The sequence below is a fragment of the Toxorhynchites rutilus genome, chromosome 1 (assembly GCF_029784135.1).
Source record: "Toxorhynchites rutilus septentrionalis strain SRP chromosome 1, ASM2978413v1, whole genome shotgun sequence".
Taxonomy (NCBI): domain Eukaryota; kingdom Metazoa; phylum Arthropoda; class Insecta; order Diptera; family Culicidae; genus Toxorhynchites; species Toxorhynchites rutilus.
The window spans coordinates 20,174,833-20,197,434 of NC_073744.1; the positions used below are offsets into that span (position 1 = coordinate 20,174,833).

The following is a 22,602-nucleotide window of genomic DNA, read 5'->3' on the forward strand; positions in this document are numbered from 1 at the left end:
GACGACAGACGACCGAAATCTAGTTGAACCTGAACTCCTTGAGTGGAGTATAGCATTTTTCACGCGTGGATCGTCACGCTGGCCCTAAGATCCTCGGAGATTTCTCGATTGAAAACCTATTGAATATCGTTCGGTGGAGGCAGAAAAAAACTGATTTTCTAACCGGATTTCGGGTGTCCCACAAAAAGTTGTCTAGCATTAATTAAAGCGATTCGCAACAGCTGAAGTTTGGCAGTTTGGGCCTGGGAAGAGCAGTGATCGGACGTGAATCTGGACGGACTTAGCGAGCGAGTGTTTTTTATAGTGTTCTCTTGGTTAGATGAAAAAGTTAGCCGAATATCTCCGTGTGGCAGTACAGCCTAAAATGACGGGCACAAGTAGTGACACGGCGAAGCACCCCGCAATGGATTCCCCGAAGCTAGCGAAAATGGATAAATTCGATAGCAACAACAATAACGACGTCGCGATGAAGGACGACATGACGGTTAGTGAGAAGGAGCTGAAGGACTACATGGATCACTACCACAAGTGGGAGCAGTCCGCCCTCGGGAGGTGGCTCCAGGAGTGGCTCGAGAAGAGTATCGGCCTGAAGTTCAACAACGAGATCAAGTGGAAGAATGTGGCCTTGCTTGGGGGACTGCACTTCACAACCGCGGCCCTGTTCTTCGTCTATGTGTGGGACTCGAGCCTTATCACCTGGCTGTGGGGTGAGTTCAATTTTTTTATGTGCATAGTGGGAGTGGTGTGTGGGATCGAGATGGGTTTCATGCAAGTGGAAGTGGGGAGCATATATCTCGAAATGTCATCCAGAAGCGGGTGATTCTGGATTCAGACAGCTTATTTCTTGGTTTCGATGCTGTCGAGTTTTTCATCACCAAAAGAATAAAGAAAGAACCTGGGAGCAGGTCCATATTTGTATGTAAATCACTGGTTCTTTTGGCATTTGTGAATTTTCTGAACATGTGAATATGTATGCTAAGGAGTTCCATGGAGAGGTTTGTTGAAAAAAGCTTCAACGTACTATTTTTCCATTTTATTCTTAAATTAATACTTGATTATTGGATTTTCAACAATAATGTGTTGTTCAAGTTCACATTCTACCTTCAATATCTGAGTTTCGTAGAACTATTCTAAAAAAACATTATTAACAATGATAATATAGAAATCTCATGGCCAATGGCAATCTGAAGGATCCAACTTTTACCAGAAAATTTAACCGACCTAAAGCTACCATACTAAACTGGTAACCATAGTTGAGTTCACCAGCAACTTATACTCATACATGATGCATGATTGTTAGCACAGAGCCTGCGGCGTCATCGGAAGTGAACCGACGGAATACACTGAATTTGGGAGCAACCAACCGGCTGCTAATTAGCTGTCATTGTCTCAAAACGAAACGCTTCGTTTCCAAGGTGTTTGTGAATCATTTGTGGCAACAAAAAACATAACTCTGGAATAATTAAGCATTTGTCCTCTGTAGAAAATGGTCGGTCGGGTGTTTAATTCTAGAAGAGGAAGAAAAAAAGGCAATCACTAATGCGTAAACAGAGTAAACACCAGATTATGTCATACCACGCAATAGGTGAAGAGAGGTTTCAAGGTATGGAAAGTAAAAGCTACTGTGTAATTTTGTAACTTTTGATTAGGCTGACCGAATACCTCAAGATTGAAAACGGAACACGTAAGCAAAAAAAAATGTAAAAGTCATATTTTTGAAGAATTTTATGGAGTGAACAAAACCGACAACAAATTAATCAAAGAAACATTCTTAAATGTGCCTGCTTTTTCTCCATAACGGAAGAATGTTTAGATGTTGAAAAGACTGTTAAGGAGGTTATGGTTTTTGGGGTTTTTGAAAATTTTATCATATGATTTGTTACATTCCAGATTAAAATTCTGTTTGGAATTTAAAATAGCGTTAACGCTAACAATAGGTTGCAACAATATTGTGTCCGAATATTGATCATTGAGAAAAAACCTTCCATCAGATCGGTACACCCAGGCAAACACAAAATATAATCAGTAAGCTTTACGAATTCCTTGTAAAAAAAACTTCCGGAAAGCTCTGCATAACTCGAGAATTAATCAAGCAAATGGAACCAAATTTGGTTTACGGAGGTTTTAGGGGGTAATAAATGTTTCTATGGTGGTTCGACACTCCTCCCCCTTTCTAAAGGAGAGAAGGTTGCATAACTCGAGAACTAATTAAGCAAATTGAACCAAATTTGGTATATGGAGGTTTTAGGGAGCAATAAATGATCAATCAATGACGGGTCGTGGCGGGATCAACAATGTACTCCAACGCAGTATCGTGAAATTTTTCCATAGTTTTAAGACCGTATTGCAAATTATCCTCGTCCGTTTACAATTTATTGGTTTTGCTACACCCAAACTAGCATTGGCAGAAATCATTTCATCTTCGGCAGAAAAAAAGCATCTATTCCAAAAGCTTTAAAATGTTCCTATGCATGGGAGCAGACATCTCTTTCTTTTTTTTATCACTTTGGGAATCTACCCGAAAAAAAATTCCAAACGATGACAACCGGGATCGAACCAAGGCCGGCTGAAATACAAGACTGTTCTACACGACCACGTTATCCACATAGCCATTGGTGCTGTTCCATAAATATGTGATAATATTACACCTCATTATAAAATGTAGTTGGAAAGTGTTTTCTAAGAATAAAAAAGGAGAGCATAAACGTGAATTAATATCTTTCTCGGTATGGGCCGGGTATGTGGCAAAGTATGCGACAAGCTTTAATGCGTGCTCATTTGCAATGTTTCTCTTGTTTCGCTCGCTCATATTTTTCTTATATAGCAAATATATTATACGCATTTTCTGTTATTTTTAGACTTATTTAATTTATAAATCGGGATGCCAAAACATGTGCTAAAAAATAATTTTGGGTGTAGACACAAAATCCAAAAGCGAAATCGATCCACATGCTAAATTAGTCTTGAATGTTTAAACGGTTCAAAATCTGTATAATGTAACCTTTTGAGAGTGTAAATTGCTAGCCACCCAATACCGAAAATTCTGCTTGTTCAAAATGTTTTTTGAAAAAATGTCCACTGAAGTCTCTTTGTTTCGCAACCACTGATTGTTTTCAAAAAAGACGGGTATGATGAAGCCATGATGTGAACCCGACCAAATTATTATAGCGATTGATAAAACACCTTGCAAATATTTTTTCTTTATACTCAAAATACGGTAAAAATTGATAAAAAGACGGGACAATCCAAAATGTTCCAAAAAACGGTACTGTCCCGTTCAAAACGGTACGTTTGGTCAGCCTATTTTTGACCCAATCCTTCCGATTATACCCCAAATTTGTAGATCATCTCTAGGAAACATTCATTGTAATTAGTTTAAAGAACGGTGTTATAATTTTGGTAATATTCAAGGTTGAATTGTTTTTAAAATTCATAGTGCTCAATTATCCTTCTTATGAATCTACGTGGATAACAAAGCTGCGCATAATTCCAGCCTGGTAATTATGTGGGACAGGGGTTTTCAGATTTTTTTATGGCAGAGCACTTTCTATAGCAAAAATATTTTACGGAGCACCTACATTTTTCAATCAATAAAATAAATCCTATTTGCATTGACGTTAATCAACTGGGAACAACTCTATTTCGGTAGCGCATCGCAGTTTTACGACATTTGACCCAGAGTGAACAAGATAAATCCCTATGTGCCCAGTGAAGTTGAATTAAATAATGTTTTTTTTTCTCAAGGTGGGCTTTCAAGTGGAAGCATTAGCTATAACTTCACTGAGCATAAACTTCCCGCGGAGCACCATTTAAAAAACCCTGGTGTAGGAAAAAATCGAGACTTGGTTTGGTTTGTCCAGTTTTAGAAATCATCATTTTTTAATGAAAAAAATAAAAAAAATTTCAATGAAAAAAAAAGTTTTCAAGAAGATTTTGCATTTCTCATTGCTGTTCGCTTTACTGTCATCGTATTGATCCATTCATAATTTAAGCGTTCTTCAGAATATTGTTTTTTCTTGGGTGTTTTAAAGGTGAACATTCAACACAGAAAAACTTTATTCCTGCTACGCGTGAAGGACAACATAAACAAACTGCAGCGCTAAGCGCTAATTTAATTTATATGTTTGGAAACATTTGACACAGGTGCTGGCCTAGAGCATTCAAAAAAGTGGACAAACCAAGATCATATTTTCGACTGGACAAACCAAAAACCCAATATACTTCCTAGTTTATATTGTCTATTAATTGTGTAAATAAATCTGTCTCAGAAAAAAATCCAAGGAAAGCATCACTCGAATTCGTTAGAGTTTTAAACGTTCTCTTCCGATCCGAATTAGGCACTTATCTGACCAACAGCTTCTTTTCAGATATTTTACAACACAACACGTGACTTCGGCGAGCGAAACTTGTAACACTTTATAACTCTCAATTTAATTTCAGGTAGACCTAGTTTGTACCAGCAGAGGCCTGTGCCATAAATCTATATTTCAAGATCAATTAAGACATTTCAACTTTTATTTTCGGATATTTGCGCAGAAATAATGGACTCAATGTTGTCAATGCCTGAGGGCTTCCCGAACGCATTTCCATTCGAGGACGCCCAAAATTTTTGTTGTTCAGGCGATTTCTTGTGCAAATTCGTGAAATGGTTTTAACCTTCATTCATAACTGACCCTTCGGCGTCTGGCAGATCACGTTCCATTTGCATTATGTCGTTTTTTATTTTTATCCCTAAGATGTAACATTCCGGTTTCATCATCGGCGAAGCCTTGAAAATTAATCGGAACTCTAAATTTTGTACCCGTTGTGCAGGGAAAATCAATGCCGATTTTATGGCCCATTATGATCGACCAGTTTTGGTTTTGCCTGTCTTTCAAGGGCTTCGGAATCCAGTCGCAGCTGATCAGATGTGACTGAGATAAACTTTTTAAAAAATTCAAACGCAATCAATGAAATGCGTCACGCACGGAAGACCTTGTCTTTCCGATGGTGATTACAAAAGCGCCGAATCGAAATCGATCATCATGCTTCGACAGTTGTTTCGGTTTTCCGTATCGCTGCGCGCTGCGATCTCAGCATCTGTTATGACTAATTGCGCCAATTGATGATTACGTTTGATAGGGTGTGTTTCAAAACTCTACAGGTGTTTTTTTATTACTTCATCCCTAGATAAATATCTACGATCATATCGATCACGACCCCATGAGCAAATTTTGGTTTGAGTTTTGTTTGGCTCTATCAGCATTTCCCATCAATGTTTCACGCGTTTGAAACAAATGTGACGTATTGTATCAGACAAAATTTACATTTTTCCTTAAATTTTACATGACATAGTATTACCACACTATTAACTCATTCTAGAAAACAACCAAAATCAGCTCCGCAACAAGATAACGAAGAATGTAACATCTTCCATTTGGTTATGCTGGTCCGGGAAACCTAATGGAACCGGTTTGAACATTCTAGCAACCAGTTTAATCTGTAAAATATGGAATCAACATGAAATTACAGGTTTTTCTAGTATTCCTACGAAAATTACGTGACCGGATCTCGAATGATAGGCCGATTTACTACCACCATAAATGTTACAGCGAATACTAATTAAGATCAATCTAGAAGAAACAACATATTGAAGTTGTTGAAATTGAATTGATCAAAATCGATATAATTTAAAAATTTAATTCCAACGTGAGTAGTAGCGGATTTCATTGCATAACTCTCAATCGTTATTGTAATATTATATGCATTGTCAACAACTCTTCACGTCAATTTAGCCGAATATATACTGCCAAAAAATTCCTTGATGATTCCGAAATGAACTGAAGTTTTCTAAGTATTATATTTTCGAAATAGAAAGATAATAAATAAAAAAATAAAATACTGTATACAGAAAAAGAAGAACAGGATGTACCCACATTACTGGGACCACATTAAGGGAAGTGGTTGAATAAAATCTTGGAGTGTTTTGTTATAACTCTCAGGCTTCTTCTTGATACAATAACTTGATTTTTGGAGGCCACCGTAAAATGAACCTTCTCGATAATTCATTCTTCTTGAATGGCACTAATTCATTATTAATTATTACATTATCTCGTCAGGATGACAATGAGAATGATCGTGTAAGCTTGAACTTGAGTTTGAGTAGACGACTATGAAAATTATCGTGTAAAGTCGACAAAGTTTGACAATGATGTAAATATGTGTACGGTATTATGGTCTGGGCACTTTATACCGTACAGTTGAAAAACCTATAATTTGTGCGTCCTACAAAAAAAATGTTCTTCAGTTGTACAGCAACTAAAGTCCAAAATGATGACTGTGCCTACCTTCGAACAACATATAAATACCTTGCGACGGGTTCGACCTTGTGAGAAGGTCGTTGGTACTGAACGTTAGTGGAAGAATGTGTGTGTGTGTGTAAGAAATATGTAAACAAAAACATAAATTGCAATGGCTCAAAATCAATTGGATTGCTATCAAATAGAAGTGAATTGGAAAGCTTAGAATGAGAATTAAATTGGAACAGATTTGTGTAGAGGCGTAGAATTTAAGAGTTACAAAGAAGTAGTAGTCGTAGAAGTGTAGAAGCGTGAAGTAAGAAAGGGTTCGTTTGTTTTTAAACATTTATTCAAAATCAGAAAATTTATAGCAATACCGGAATCACGAGCTGTCCTGAAATAAAATAAAGAAAGGATAAAGGTTAAAATATGAAAACTGAAAAGAAATAGAAAGTAATAAAATATATTTTAATTTAAAGCCGCTAACAACAAAAAACGCTGCTGTTGAATTTAGTGCCCTAGACTGGTCCAAACAATTACAGTTGAAAAAAAAAACTCGAGGGGTTGTATCCGAGATACGACCGCTTAGAACGTAGGACTACACAATCTTTTTTTTTTTAATTTTGTTGGTTTATCATTTCGGATATTATTAACGCTTTAGTAAATGTTGCAGAAACCCTAAAAAGGTTTAATGACTTGCGTGGTTTTGTATAATCATTTCTAGAAGCAACGATTCTTTCTTGCCTTTGCGAGAACAATACACTAATTGGTCATATGTCGCAATTTGTTTCTTTATATCAATGCACGCATCGCACTGAGTATTTAACGAGAGGCATCTTCCGTGCATCGCCTTTCAACAAGCATCAAACACGCGTCTAACAGATGCACACAGTTGCAGCGATAAAAATGAAACATCGCGAGAATTACCGTATATGAAAAATTGTTTCTCGACTCTCGATCAAAACTGTCAACAAAGCTAGGAGCTTGTTGCATCAGAACATAGCCGATGCGCACGAGAGCGAATACGAATGCCAACTAAAAGTATCGAAGATGTGTTATTCACATGTACAGGAAATAAACAATTTCTATGTTTCGCGCAATGAAAACAAACAACACACACAAAGCCAAAAAGTGATGGCTAGATGGCATGGCACAGCTCGGGGGGAAACATAGAACACAAAACGAGCAGAATAAGCATCCTTTGATGTTTCGGGTGCAAAAGATTCTGAGAATTTTCCTCAGAGGAGATGCAATACTTATACGCTAGCGACAGCTTACTTACTATGCAAGGGTGGAGTTTACTTCGCAAATATTCTCTTTTCGCTATCCCCCTTCGTTGTTCCTATTCTAGCGGCTGCATAAGTTGCCCGTTATTGACAGCTCTGTTCGGGAAAGCACACAAATGAACAGAACAAATGTATGGGGAAATGGGATTGTAATGTATAGCATATCAAACTAATCGTTTGATATCGTTTGAAGGTTTTCGATTCGATTGGTATGCAAATCGTTAAAATCCGTTCGCAACAAAAATAGTTATTAACGTTAACTTCATTTCTTAAAAACGTGACCTGTTTTCTGATTTGGCACCCTTAATGTAAGACGTAGTCCTACGTCAAAAATGAGGAGCACTGTCTAGATAAATCCATTTTCTAATATGTGACATGTTATCATTTCGTTTTATAGAACATTATAATTTTTCATCAATGAAGTGCGTTGGAAATATCTATATCCAAACTAGCGTTGGCAGAAACACTTCTTCTTCGGCAGAGAAAAATGCTTCTTCGTTTGCTGAAGGGTGAAATGAACAAATAAAAGCATCTTTTTCTGTTGTTTTTAGGCTAATTTAATGTTATAAATCGGGATGCCAAAATATGTGCTTGAAATTAATTTTGGGTGTGGGAACTAAAATGTTATGTAGAATTAATACACCCAGATGAGCCCAAATCGAATGATGCCGTTTTGAAAGTCGAAGATTTGTTTCTACCACTTGGTAGGAGTCAATTCCACCTGACGAAACTGGGTGTTTAATGTTTCATCTTGGTTTCCAAATGTTCCCATCAATAAATTTTTTTCAACGACGTTTATTGCAGAAACGTGTCACGCAAACAACAAACCGCATGAACAACATTCACCACCTGAAATGTTCAGTATCTGAAACTTTGTATCATCTAGGGAACGCGTTCCACTAAGTTTCATATAACCTTTAGATCGTGCTGAACTGGGGCAATCAATTAGCATGTTGATACGGGCCCGAGAAGTAGCTATTATTCTTTAGCAACGTTTCGGATTATTCGGTCTAAATTAAATTTAATTTAGCCCACTAATAGGATTAGTATCACTGTTTCACTTCCGTTGATGGGTTGTTTTGAAAAATATCGTTTATCTTGAAGCTTTTTTTTGTGTTCAAATAATTTTACGTAGAATTACATATTAGAATTCTGGACCAAATATATTACAATTCTAAACAGCTGGGCCATATTTCCCCGAGAATATTAAAATTTTTATCTTCCTTGGCCGTCCTTGGCCTTTCACGGTGGACCATATAGCGAACAAATAACGTCCACGTTCATATTAAAAATTCGCCAGTGAACGTGAAGTAAATAAACATCGGGCTTCAATAAAGTAATTCGGATAAAACATACAATTGTTCACGAAGCAACCTGAAGCAACGAAGTTTTTCGACCCGTGCAGAGATCGAATGAATTAAATTGCATCCACTCAACAACAAAAATTGGAGGAACAGAGTGCGAAGTTGGAAATTTTAAGTGATTTTTGACATGCTGTAACTTCGTGAAAAGTCAACGCATATCGATGGGATACGCATCGTAATTTTTTAGCCTGCAAACATTAGAAATTACTGCTATATTTGCAGAATTACAGTAGATTTTTTAAAGCACTATTAAAATCCTGTTTTTGGCACTTTTTTGAAATCGATGCAAAAAATTTAAATAATTTTGTTTTCGTCAAAATAACAAATTATCCTTGTGCAGAATTAATTGGAGTTTCACAACTGCTTTTCGATTTCGGTTGTTTATTGAATTATTCATCATCAAACACGAAGGGGAAATTTTTCATTCGAACTGAAATATCTCTGTATGGGAAGTTCCTACAGGAATGTTCTTGGATCCAAATTAAAGCTAGTTAATAAGGTTAATTGGATTTACTGTTGAGTTGGTTAGCAAAAAATTGTCCAGAATATTCTTGATAAAACAAAGAAAAATCGATTTTTCATTTCTTCCCGATATTGTTGCCCACTACACTTACACACACCAAGATAAAAATATGTACGTAGAATATTCTAATACCTGAAAGTTGTAGCTTCAAAATTATGCGCATCCCATCGATATGCGTTGATTTTTCACGATGTTACAGCATGTCAAAAATCACTTAAAATTTCCGAATTCGCGCTCTGTTCCTCTAATTTTTTTGTCCAGTGTATATGGAAATTTCCACTGAAAACTCGAGAGTTGCTTAACATATCCTTTTACAATTCTAGTCTGGTTTAGATCTCCCGTGAACGTGAACGTGAACAGGTGTTGAAATAGTACCACCATTTTACGGTGAATCATATGAGCGATGACAGTAGTAAGATGCCGACGTCTGGTGGCGTCTTTAAATTAGGGACCATAATTTGGGTCCCAAACTCAATAGTGTAATCTCTATCATTGTGGTGAATGAAATATTCATATTCACGTTCACGTTCTTATTGAATGTTCGCCAGTAAACATGAGGTAAATAAACATCGAGCTTCAATAAAGTAATTCGAATAAAATATACAATTTTCACTGAAAACTCAAGGGCGACTCAATATATGAAAATAGACGGGAAAATATTTTGACATCTATATTCACCACTCTTTTCGCGTTCATGTTCACCGACGCCGGCGAACTATGGTGAATTTACCAACATCTCGATTCTCCGGTTGAAATTCAGAATCGTAGTGAAATGTTGGAATGATCCATTTTTTCCAACATGAATTGTGTTAAATATGTTTTTAAACTAGAAAATGTTTCTTAGTTTAAAGAGATTTTTCTCGCGTTTCATACATGGACTGATGAATTATTAACGGCGGAATTAAGAATGTCTTGGGTCATTCGAACGTGAAAATATTTTGACATCTATATTCACCACTCTTTTCGCGTTCATGTTCACCGACGCCGGCGAACTATGGTGAATTTACTAACATCTCAATTCCACGGTGGAAATTCAGAATCGTAATGAAGTCACAGCACAATTGGTACCAAAAGAGCTCATTTTTCTTCAAAAAATTCATCGCAAACATGTGGCTGCGGACATTCATGAACGATAAAATTATAATCTCACATTCATCCAACGCCTAATTACTTCCGACGATAAATGAGTGTGACTTTTTCCTATTTTTGAAACTCTAATTACCGCTTCATAGGACCTATCTTGACAGTATTAAAGATATAAAATCGCAATTCCGGAACATAGCTATAAAAAGTGGTTCGATGACTGGATTGTTCGTTGGTAAAAGTGTATTGCTTCGGAAGAGACCTATTTTGAAGGCGATAATTTAGAAAAATTGAGTGGGTAAACAAAGCATTTTCTTTAAAAACACAAATTCCCGTTATATATTTGACAGAATATTTTGCTAAACAAGCAAGAGCAAAATTATATGATTTGTAAACATGAAGAACGCACATTTGCAGACGGCAAATTTCGAAGGTGATCTGAAAATTTTTGTTCTGTATATTTTTATGATTATTATACAAAAAGACATCGATCGATTGAAACTGCCATACAAGAACTCGTGTGTTCGTTGAAAAAATAAACTCATCTAATTCGACCGTTCATTTTAACCAACAAAAAACGAAATTGATTTGGCGAACAAGTTATACCGATCAAGCAATAAAACATGTTTATTGGAGAGCAAGTAATTAAAACGAACAATATATTCTACCAGGCTCTACCAGAATCTGTTTCATCATTTTGTTTATATGAGACTGCTCATAAGACTGGCCAAAAACTAAAAATTTCTCCTAGATGAGTCTCTCTCTGAAAAAGCATCAGCTCATTCGGTTGAGAGTTTCGCTGGCACATTTGATTCGCAAGGATCTTGGCTAGAATGTTTGAAGTAATGACCTACTGTTTTCATTTCCTGTCGTATTGCATATTGCTCAGAATGAAGGGTTTCGTAGCTCAGATAATAAGAAACAACTTTGCCTCAACGAGTTACGATTGATTGAGCTAGCTGAGATTTTCTCATTTGATTGTGTGAATATGAAACACTTTGTGCGTTTATCATAAGCTGCGGGGAACGAATACCACCTATTGCTTTCGAAAGTCCCTCATTTCACTTTAATAGGTTCAGAATCAATAAATATGGATTATTTTTAGCGACTTTCTCTTCGATTTTGTGAAATAAGATGTGCCGTTTCCCAAAATTGATCCGTGTAAGGGGTAGTAGTGAAGTATTTTATTTCGTCAATTGTAGAAGTTAAATTTCAAGATAGTCGGTGATGCATTTTTGTGGTACCTTTTGTGGATTTAAATTTGTATTTATTCCTGTGTATCTTCAAGTAGACAAGATAAGATGAGTGATAAAAAATCTCCAGAGCCCGAATAGAATTAATCGGTGGTAATTTTTTTCCTAATTATAGTGCTGTGACTTGTTTTTCAACAATATCAAACTATTTAAATTCTATAGGTAGTGACCACTTCTAGGCCAAGATTTACGCGACAAAGTGACAAAATTTGGAAAATAGAAAATATGCTGAAGATAGAATTTCTTTGGTCATTAGAATAATAAAAAGTTCTTTATGTCACTTTGAAGTCAGTCACAATCAGCTAGAAACGGTATATGTTGTTTCTCAAACAACGAGAACTTAACATAATCGTTCCTTCTAAAGATATTCACTTGCACCAAAAAAGTTCGCGCCTTATTTTGGTGTACCTGCGTCGTTTAAGTTCAGTGATGCCTTAATTTTTAAAAGACTTTCTAGCTACTTTTTAGCAATGGATAGATTCAAGATCTGATATTTTAGATTTGACTGTTGATTAAGTATGTCATTGCGACGAATCTGGTTTATTTGTCAAAACATTAAAACATTACATTAGCTCATTTGGAACATAAAAAGCGTTGCGGAAATCATAACTGACAATACTGGATAATTTTTATGCCAATTTTGTATATTTCGGATACTCTTCTACCATTGATGATAATTGAAAAATCGAAGAGCATTCGATTCCCCAAAGATACGACACTTTCAGTGTGCTGTCGAGGATCTCCTAAGGGGCTGTCCACATACCACGTGGACAGAAAAAGCACGATTTTAGACTTCCCCCTCCCGCTTCGTGGACAAGCGTGGACATTTTCATACCCCTACCCCCCTTCATTCACGTGGACATTTTTCTCTTTTTAATTAAAATAACTAAGGAAATAACTGAATTGCGCCTAAATTCCCTTTAAATTTATTTTATTTCAATTTTTACTAGCTGTACCCTGCTGTACCAGCTTTGCTGTGGGTCATTGTTGTTTTACGGTAGAGAAATGAGTAGCTAACAAAGCACATGTTTCATTTAATTTTGAAATATTTGTGAGTAAACATTTTTTTTTTTGTTTTTCCATTATCAGAGAAGATATGCAGGCTATCTAGTTTGCCAACACGGAAACTCGTAATGTACAGTTGACCAGGTGAGGAACAATCCGCATCTGAATATAAACTACACAACTTCAAAGATTGATCTTGTGCTCTTTGATTCGCTTTCATTCGATTCAAATGAAATTCCAGTATAATTTTTTTCGCAGAGATATTCTCGATCTAACGAAAAATCAACCTTTCATTTTGGCTTATGAATATTTAATGACAAAAAGATCGCACAGCAAATCGATGGACAGTTTTGAAATGTTCTATACAAGACCCATTTATTGCTTTGACAAATGCATCGTTTTATGACAGTTACAGTGTTCCAAAACTCACTCAAAATTTTCGATGTTGCATTCTGGTCCTTTTTTTTGTTGAGTGCAGATCTTTGCCCATTCCGGAATATGATCGATCACAGCAAATGCCGATTCATCTCTGAATTTCCGATTCACCTTTAGTCTGTAGCGCAATACGAAACCTTTTCCGCCATATTTCGGAAAATTTTCAAAGGGTATTGAAAGCGTATCAAAATACTTTTACTATTTTTCAAATCCTTATCGACCATTCTGCAATTCATTTACCTTTTGCGGTCGTATGTCTGCTGTCAACCACCACAGCGAGGTATCATACTGAATACTTTATCCAACCGCATGCAATAATTTACACTACTTTTGTATGAATTGTAATGTCTAGTGAGTTTGATCATGAATTAATACGCAGTTTCTATGGATAATAGATAACGGTACTCGACGTAAACAAAAAATTATTAGCGTGGAGAGATAAGATGACCATAGGGAATTATGACGACTAGTGGTGCATGGATCATCTTTCGCAAATGTAAATATTAAATCCTAGAAATTGAATGAAAATGAAAAATTCAAATACTTTGAAAAGTTGTTACTTTTCGAGAAAAGTAATACAAAAAACAGGAAGTGGGTTATATCTATGGTATAACCGCAAGGGTGACGTAGGACTATCGTTGATTTAGAGATCATTTGTTTGAAGTTGAATCTAAATCCATTCTGAATGAATGAATAAATGAATATTTGGGAGACTTCGAAAACGAGAGCGTTACGTTGGAGGCACAAGGTTTTATGCATCCAATATAGGATACGAAAAACCTTGTTCTGAAGAATAATCTTCAGAAGCTAACCTGCTAACTGTACTTGATTGACAAATCACAAACCCAAATGTATTATATGGATATTTTATGGATAGAAAACATTAAAATAAACTTTTTCACATGAATGCAATTTTAAATTCCCAGAGGAACTGGCAGATTATTTTCAGTAACGATTAGATATTTCCACATTTTCCTCAATACTGGAAGCCCACCAGTGGTTAATACTAACTCGATAACCACCTGTTAATAGTACTTGATTGAAAAATATTTGGTCACAGTGTTACATGAATAGAAAACATTCAAATAAACTCTTTCGCATGAATGTATTTTTAAATTCCCAGAGGAACTGGCTGATTATTTCCCAGCAATGATTAGATCTTTCCGGAACTTTCTCGATGCTGAATGGCATCCAAACGGAAAGAATTCTGCGCGTGTATGTGTCGATCCTTCGCCGTCCACCTCCTCCAGCACGTTAGGCAATGATGTTGTCTTGTCGATGTCCTCACGAAAAATGAATGTGTCTCACCACCAGAATATCGCTTAAGTATGCTTTTTGTGTGTGATTGAATCGAGAGAAGGTGTGGTTTACGATGGCAATTTGGAAGGCAAACTAGAGGGGAATGAACTCTCTGAGCTCGGAACTTTCGGCGACTGAGCAATAATCGATTGCGGGCGCATACAATATTGGATACGGAAATATCCTACTGATGGGGAAGAATAATCTTCTGAAGCTATCCTGTTAATTGCGATTGATTGAAAAACCACAAAACCAAATGTATTTGGTCACAGTGTTACATGGATAGAAAACATTCAATTAAACTCTTTCACATGAATATATTTTGAAAATTCCCAAAGGAACTGGCAGATTATTTTCAGTAACGATTAGATATTTCCACATTTTCCTCGATACTGGAAGCCCACCAGTGGTTAAGCTTCACCGCAACAGCATAAAGAGCTTCACCGCAACAGCGACAACATGCTCCAATCGCTGTTCAATTAGAACTGAGTGGATTTCCGAGCGCCGCTCGCTTATATACCGATTGGTGATTTCAATAGCCTGTTTTGAAAGCAATTTTAAGACTATTGAAACAAGTTTTTGGATCAAAAAGTAACAAGTATATAACGCGTAGACATTTTATCTTTCGAATGAAGTGTTTATCATACCATTTCGTTCAGTTGTTTAGGAGCTATTAACACTCAAAATCTCGGTCTCCGGCGTAACGCTTTCGTTTTCGAAACTTTGATTTTACACCCCGGTATAGAAATGAAAGACGTAGTCCTACGTCAAAAATGGTTTTACACGTAATTTTGCATGAAAAACTATACAGACATTTTCATTCTAAAACTAACTGTTCTCGAGTTAGGAAAAATCTATAGAAAATTATATTTGATGAATAAACCATATGCGTAATATCATGAAAATTCAATTTTTATGGAAATGTTTAATTTTTACAGTTTTTGGCTATGAACGTCTATGTATAGCCCGTAACTATAAAAGTCATAGGATCATAGGAAATAGCTCAGTTGTTCACAGTTTACGTGAGTTATTTTCAGAATATCTTCTTCTTCTTGAATGGCATTAACGTTCCCTGTGGTTCCCTGTGAATTTCTTAAGCCAAATAACACGCCTTGCGGGGCAAGCTCTAGAATACGCGTGACCACAGTGCAAGTCGAAGGAAATTTCTTTGATGAAAAATCCCCCGGCCAGAACGGGAATCGAACCCGAACACCCGGCATGATAATGTGAGACGCTAACCACTCGGCCACGGGTTCATCCATTTTCAGAATATGGATTTCAGTAGATTTCATTTTAGAAGTCCAATGATTTAGTAAATATATATGAAGCACTCTCAGTAAATATCTGCGCTCAACTCAAACAGTTTATTGATAATTACGAAATACTCAGGTTGGGCGGAGTTTTGAAATTCTTGAATACGGAACATTTTTTATTTAATTCAGTGTGTATCGGTTATTATATTTGAAAAAATATTTATTCTTAGTGTCCACGTGGACATAGTCTATACTCCCTCTCCTCTCTCCGTGGACAAGCGTGGACATTTTGATACTACCTACAACCCCCCCCCCACCACAACACCGTCCCCCCCCCCTTAAAGTTGTCCACGTGGTATGTGGACAGCTCATAAGGCCTGGATGAACCGGCAACTACTTTGTGGATGGTTTCAAAATCAGTTTGTTCCGAAAGTGCGCCCAAAACAGCCAAAAATAGAACTACAACCTAAAGCCGTTTTAAAATTATTAACCATTATGAGGATGAAATTTTCTCTGACAACAGGATGATAAAAGCTACGTCACAATCAATGAAAAAGGGAACTAATCTAATGATGAAATCTTAAAAATAACAATTATGCTATGTTCAGAAACAATGAACAGGGCACTGACGAAAAAAAACAAAAATATGTAGTATCTTTCCTATGTGAGTCTTAGCAGTAAGTTTTGTTAACCATAATCATCAAATATTGAAAACGAATAGATGTGGTGCAAAACAGTTATTTGATGCTGTATACTAGAGCTCGAAGTTAAAATAAAATGTCCCAGTATCACATGTTATTAATACAGAGAATTAGGCAATCAGAAAAGGATGAAAATACTATCAATCGGAACTATCTATCTGAACTATCAATTCTGAAATATGTGATCTATCAACATCAAAGGAAGAAAATAACACAAAACGAGTCAAAGTCAAACATTATACTGATGCGAATCATTTTTTTAGTTCATATAATGATGTTTAAGGAAAATACGAGGTATTGCTATAAGAAAAGCTCTGCAACAATAGCTCCGACACGTTGTGTTATATTGTATTATGATTTGTAATATTACTTGTTATATAAATAATGTAATGTTTTAATGTATTAAATATTTGTTGATACATTATGCGAAAAATATTGTCAAAAGCATACATGTTGGTGGATAAAATCAGATTTTTCATTAAAACACTATCAGAGTTTGCCACTTCAGAATACATTCAAGGCGTGTTGTTCGGCATGGAAATCTCAACCAAGTACTACTTATAAAAAATGACGCTAAGTTGAGAAGGCATAAGTTCAGCTGGAACGCTAGTGCCATCTAAGAATAATCGATACGTTACTGTATTATTTAAATAATGATGAGTTTTGGTAGAAGTGTTAGGCAATTCATAGTAAAAGGAAATTATAAAGCGTTTAAGTGTAATCAATCAATGCAGAGTTCTGCGATTCGACCAATGAACATTGGCTTGGTAAGAAGACGTGAATATTTGAAAGTATTGATATCAAAAATCGATCTTGGGTGGGACGAAGTTCGCCGGGTCAGCTGTTTTCTAAATAAACGTTAAACGTCAAATGGCGCTGAGTGTAAACACTGGCAAACGTCCTCATTTTGATCCGCCTCACAATGTTCCTTTTTTTATGTCTAGGAATCGTACGAAAATAATTTCCAAACTATTGTCAAACTAATAAATAACCTCACACAAAATCTGAAATACATTGGATGAAAATATCATAGCCAAAATGACGAACTTTTGTCATCCAATGCCAAACTACGGCTCGCACTGTTAATGTTACAAAGTCCACTTTCGAACCAACGAATATTCGCAACGGATGTTTGATCTCACAATTTAATACTAACATCTGTTGTGAAGCTGATATTTTGATGAAATGTTTATAACTGAAAAACATAAAATATGAAAGTATCCACAGCAATTCTGAAACCGAAACAACGGTGAATAATTTTCCGCTTGCATCAAAAGGCATTGAGAAAATGTTAATCTGAACTGAATTAAAATTCACGCTTCAGTGCCAACAAAAACGAAAACTGGTTCCTCTTGACAAACAAAACCAAGACTGTGGACGAATATTTGGAGAATACCAATATTTCACATGTGAACTGCCAATAGCCATCACGGTAAATATTGAGATTTATCGAGGGGATTCGGAACCAGCTGTCGTTTTCGCATAACGGATTAGGATTTATAATGAGTTCTATGACATTGAAATTATCGAGCTCTGATGTTATTCGAGTCATTAATGGGGTTGCTTCTTCCTTGCAGGTATATTTGTCGGAGGCGTCGCAGGGTTCGGCGTAACCGGAGGCGCCCACCGCCTGTGGACTCACAGAGCGTACAAAGCCAACCTGCCGCTGCGAATCATTCTGATGTGCTGCTTCTGTGCGTCCGGCCAAAACAGCTTGTACGACTGGGTCCGGGATCATCGCATCCACCACAAGTACTCCGAAACCGAAGCCGACCCACACGACTCGAACCGGGGGTTCTTCTTTGCCCACGTTGGCTGGCTGCTGCTGAGGAAGCATCCGGAGTGTATCAAGAAGGGTCGAACGATCGATATGTCCGACGTGATGGCTGATCCGGTGGTCAGGTTCCACCAGAAGCACTTCGCACTGCTGAAAACAATCTTTACCTATATTCTCCCATCAATTATCCCGTGGTATTTCTTTGGTGAGGGTTTTGTTCTGTCATTCCTTGCGAATTGTCTGCTGCGAAACGTGTTGACGCTGAACGCCGCCTGGCTGGTGAACAGCGCTGCACATATTTATGGTCACAGACCATACGACAAGTAAGCTTAGTGGCGAGCTCGATATGCTCGGACTTGATCCTAATGTTATTCCAATCCTTGCAGGCGAATTCAACCGGCCGAAAATAAGTGGGTGTCCATGATCGCCATGGGTGAAGGATGGCACAATTACCACCATGTATTCCCCTGGGATTACAAAGCGGCCGAACTTGGTAAATACTCCGTCAACTTTACAACTTTCTTCCTGGATATGTTCTCCCTGATTGGTTGGGCGTACGATATGAAGGAACCCTCGAAGGATCTGGTCAGACGAACGATACAAAAATATGGTAAGTTGTTGAGATTACAATTCCTTTCTCGATGACATGACGATTACCAATGTTTCCCAACAGGTGACGGAACACACATAACCACCCCAATTGCTCACCTAAAAGAGGTTCCGGAACCAGAATCCTGAAGCATCCAGCAGGAAGATTACATTAGTCGAAAACCATTATAGCTCGTAAATAGATATGTAAGTCAATTTAATTCATGTGAAAGTGAAAAAAGAACAAAATCAGGAAAGTGGAAACATTAGACCTAGTCAAACAAATGCAAGATGGTTTCCTTCGTTCAAAATATCCGAACACCTTTGCGTCGTCACCGAAAAAAATAGTTTGTAGACAAGCGAAAAACAACGCACACATTACGCAACTTGCTCATATTACGAAAATTGCCAGCACAAAAGAAACGACGATCGACAGCATCGTGTCTTGTGATAGGTTATGCTCTAGCTACTCCGTTAGTAGGTAGTGGTCCATAGGTTGGGCGTGTGAGAGCCACGCCAATTTTGAGCAGCGAATCTTCGCCGATCCGGAGGTGATCTGTTATGAGTAACACCTGCAATAATGCCTAACAAATTCACGAACACGCATCAACTATCTTTTAGTTTCATTCTATAAATCATTTTATTTTCTCCCCACACTACGGAATTCACTTAACATCTGATCCCACCTGCTTCTTCAGTTGACGATAAAACAGTCTTCAGCACCGGAGGCAGTTAGTCTATGCGAAAGAAAAGTAAACTTCAGCGCTGGCTTTTCACCTAGCCTCGATTCGATCCAACTCTCATCTCATCTCTTGACATTGATGGCGAAAGATTAGCTTACGTGATCCTCCTCCGGTGAGGCAATAAATGGCAGCTGTGAGATTCATTAGAATTACATCCTACCGCTCGACGCCACGCTTGTGTGCAACTCCGTGTATTCCTTGACATTTACTGGCCTCATTTTGTCAGTACAAAGAAAAAAAAACAGTATTCAAAGCATTGCATAACAAACGGCGAAGAAAAAGTTCAATGACTCAATAGCACTAGTTCAAACAGACTCCGAAGCAAAGTATGAAAACGTGTTCAATCATTGTTTACACCTTTTTTATTTACACGCAGGATCCATTCCAAAACACATGAATGAATCTCAACGGTAACGCTCTTCTTGCGTAGCTTACATCACAGTCTAACACATCCCTCGTGTAATGTTGACAGCGTGCGACCGTAGAATAAACAACGATCCTGGTCAAGTGTCTCTCGAAGCGGCTGCAAGGCTGTGCGAGCATAAATTATATAAGTAAATGTGTTCACGAGAAAAGACACTTACAATGCTTCCCCAAATTTACGTTGTGCTAAAACTATCCGAAGATACTAGTGTTGATACTAGCGTTGGAAACCGGTTACCTCCAGCAGGCCAAGACCAATATTTCGCGATCACAATTCCGTTGTCGCTGCAACGGTAACGGTTGTGAGGTTGGGGCACAAGGTCCGAAAAGAGAACCGAAAAATACGCCTGTAGTGACCTACAGAGATTCAATCATTCACGACAATCGCTCGTAACACACTCTGCACTCTGTGTGATGAGTACCCATGATCGACAATCCTCTTTTTTTTTGGTCTATGTGCAGCTCCCAAACGCCTGATAGACCTTATTAAGAAAAGTTAAGATAAATCCATCACAAAAACACACATTGCGCGTTCGCGGTCAGACGCCACCGGGGGGAAAACGATTAACTGTGTATATGTATATGTGCACAAGTCTACAAGTTTTGTTTAGCTGAGAAATAATAACCTCTAACCTTGAGTTAACCACGAGTATTTGAAGAAATATGTTTGGTGTGTACACATAAAGTGAGCTAAGGTCTTTGCGAATTAGCCTCAATTCGTTATTGATTCTGAAACTAAATATTTGAACGCTTGCGTCCAGTCGGGGTGGGCTTAAGCAATTGTTGTTTTAATTACACGCTAAAATCAAACAGACATTATTCGAACGAGCTTCAAGAGGATGGAACGAAGATAGATTTGTCTTTCAAAAAGCAGCATATTATTTGAAAACAATCGTTGGAATGAAAACAGGAGCAGCAAATTGGGTTAGATTGTTTCAAGATGTATTCGTTTAACACTCCTATACTCGCACGAAAAATCGTAATTTGTGTACTCTGGACTGTGCGGGTCTCTGTTGCTATTGTGTATTTTCAGGCGTTATTGGTAGTTATTCAAAGAAAAAGATATAATTCAGTGAAAAAACTCCAGAAAATATGTTTTTTTCTTCAACTTCATTCAGTTTTAATAGTCATTTAATTCAGCCACCTCGTTGATGCTCGGTCTGGCAGACCTATACGCGAGTATGGGAAGGTTAACATAAGGCGGTGCCAGTAACTAAACTGTAGACCGGTTGATAAAACATTAGTATCGAAAGCAAGGAGCATCCAGGAATAATGGAATTGTTTGAAGATACAAAATTCTTGTTCCGTGTTCGTGAGAATTCAAACCAAACACAACTGAAACGAGCGAAATTATTAGGCGTCACTCGACAAGCCATTTCATATACATTTGCGAGCTTTTCGCGCCATTCGTCATCAGGAATACTGTGACTCGAATTATCGCACGACCTTCGCTGTGCAGAATAAAGTTAATAGTTTTCTGAAGTTTTCGGAAATAGAAATGAATTAGAGAGAAATATGATTATTTAGAAGTAGAAAAAGCAATATACAGGGTTTTCCAACTTTAAATTCCGAAAGTAAATTGAAATAAAACACACTTAGAATTCGAATTTCGATGAAACTTTTATTTCAAATTAAAGTTAAAGTTTATGCCATTATGTGTGAAATCCAACATCATTCAAATGTCCACCTAGGGCTTCCTCGCACACCTTGATCCGGAATAGGTAATTTTCGATGACTTTTCGGCACATATGGGGCGGTATCTCGGTCATAACTTCACGAATGTTGTCTTTCAAATGTTCAAGAGTTTGCGGAGGGTTGGTATAGACACGGTCATTCGCATAACCCCACAAAAAGAAGTCTAGCGGGTTCAAATCGCATGATCTGGACGGCCAATTGGCATCACCAAAACGCGAAGTTATGCGTCCCTCAAATTTCGTTCGCAATATGGCCATGTTCGGTCGTGTTGTGTGGCACGTGGCGCCGTCCTGCTGAAACCACATGTCATCCGTATCCATATCTTCAATTTGTGGCAAAAAAATTGGTTAACATGCGGCCATAGCGCTCACCATTCACAGTTACCGTCTCGCCGTCCTCATTTTCAAAGAAAAACGGCCCGATGACTCCACCAGACCATAATGCGCACCAAACAGTGACTTTTGGCGGATGCAATGGCCTCTCAACAATCACGTGTGGATTTTCTGAGCCCCATATACGGAAATTTTGGGTGTTCACATAGCCACCGAGCTCGAAATGTGCCTCATCGCTGAAGAAAATTTGATGCGAAAATTCAGCATTTTGCTGCTGTTGTTCGTTCACCCAATCGACGTATGCCCGACGCATTCCATGGTCACCACGCTCTAATTTTTGTACCAGTTGGACTTTATATGGATGTAGGTGCAAGTCCAAATGCAAAGTTCGCCACAATGGTGTGTTTGACAAGCCCAATTGCTGAGCACGCCGTGGAATCGAAACATTCGGGTCATCCTCCACACTGGCAGCAACAGCAGCAATATTTGCGGCCGAACACACATTACGATGATGCACATGTTTCACAATATCCGCGACGGATCCAGTTTGTTCGAATTGACGCA

At 37.6% G+C, this 22,602-nt stretch overlaps 1 protein-coding gene across 1 annotated transcript; it reads left to right on the top strand.

The window, feature by feature from the left end:
- Positions 1-19,091, top strand: LOC129761829 (acyl-CoA Delta-9 desaturase-like). Its single transcript, XM_055759617.1, has 4 exons — positions 1-707; positions 18,058-18,580; positions 18,644-18,867; positions 18,931-19,091. Exons 1-4 carry the CDS (start codon positions 320-322, stop codon positions 18,993-18,995), a joined length of 1,200 nt encoding a protein of 399 aa, XP_055615592.1. The 5' UTR covers positions 1-319; the 3' UTR covers positions 18,996-19,091.
- The last annotated feature ends 3,511 nt before the right edge of the window (positions 19,092-22,602 follow it).

Coding starts and splice junctions, on each gene's coding strand:
- LOC129761829 (XM_055759617.1), top strand. CDS start 320: ATGAAAAAGTTAGCCGAATATCTCCGTGTGGCAGTACAGCCTAAAATG. Junction 708..18,057: donor CCTTATCACCTGGCTGTGGG/GTGAGTTCAATT, acceptor TCTTCCTTGCAG/GTATATTTGTCGGAGGCGTC. Junction 18,581..18,643: donor GGTCACAGACCATACGACAA/GTAAGCTTAGTG, acceptor CAATCCTTGCAG/GCGAATTCAACCGGCCGAAA.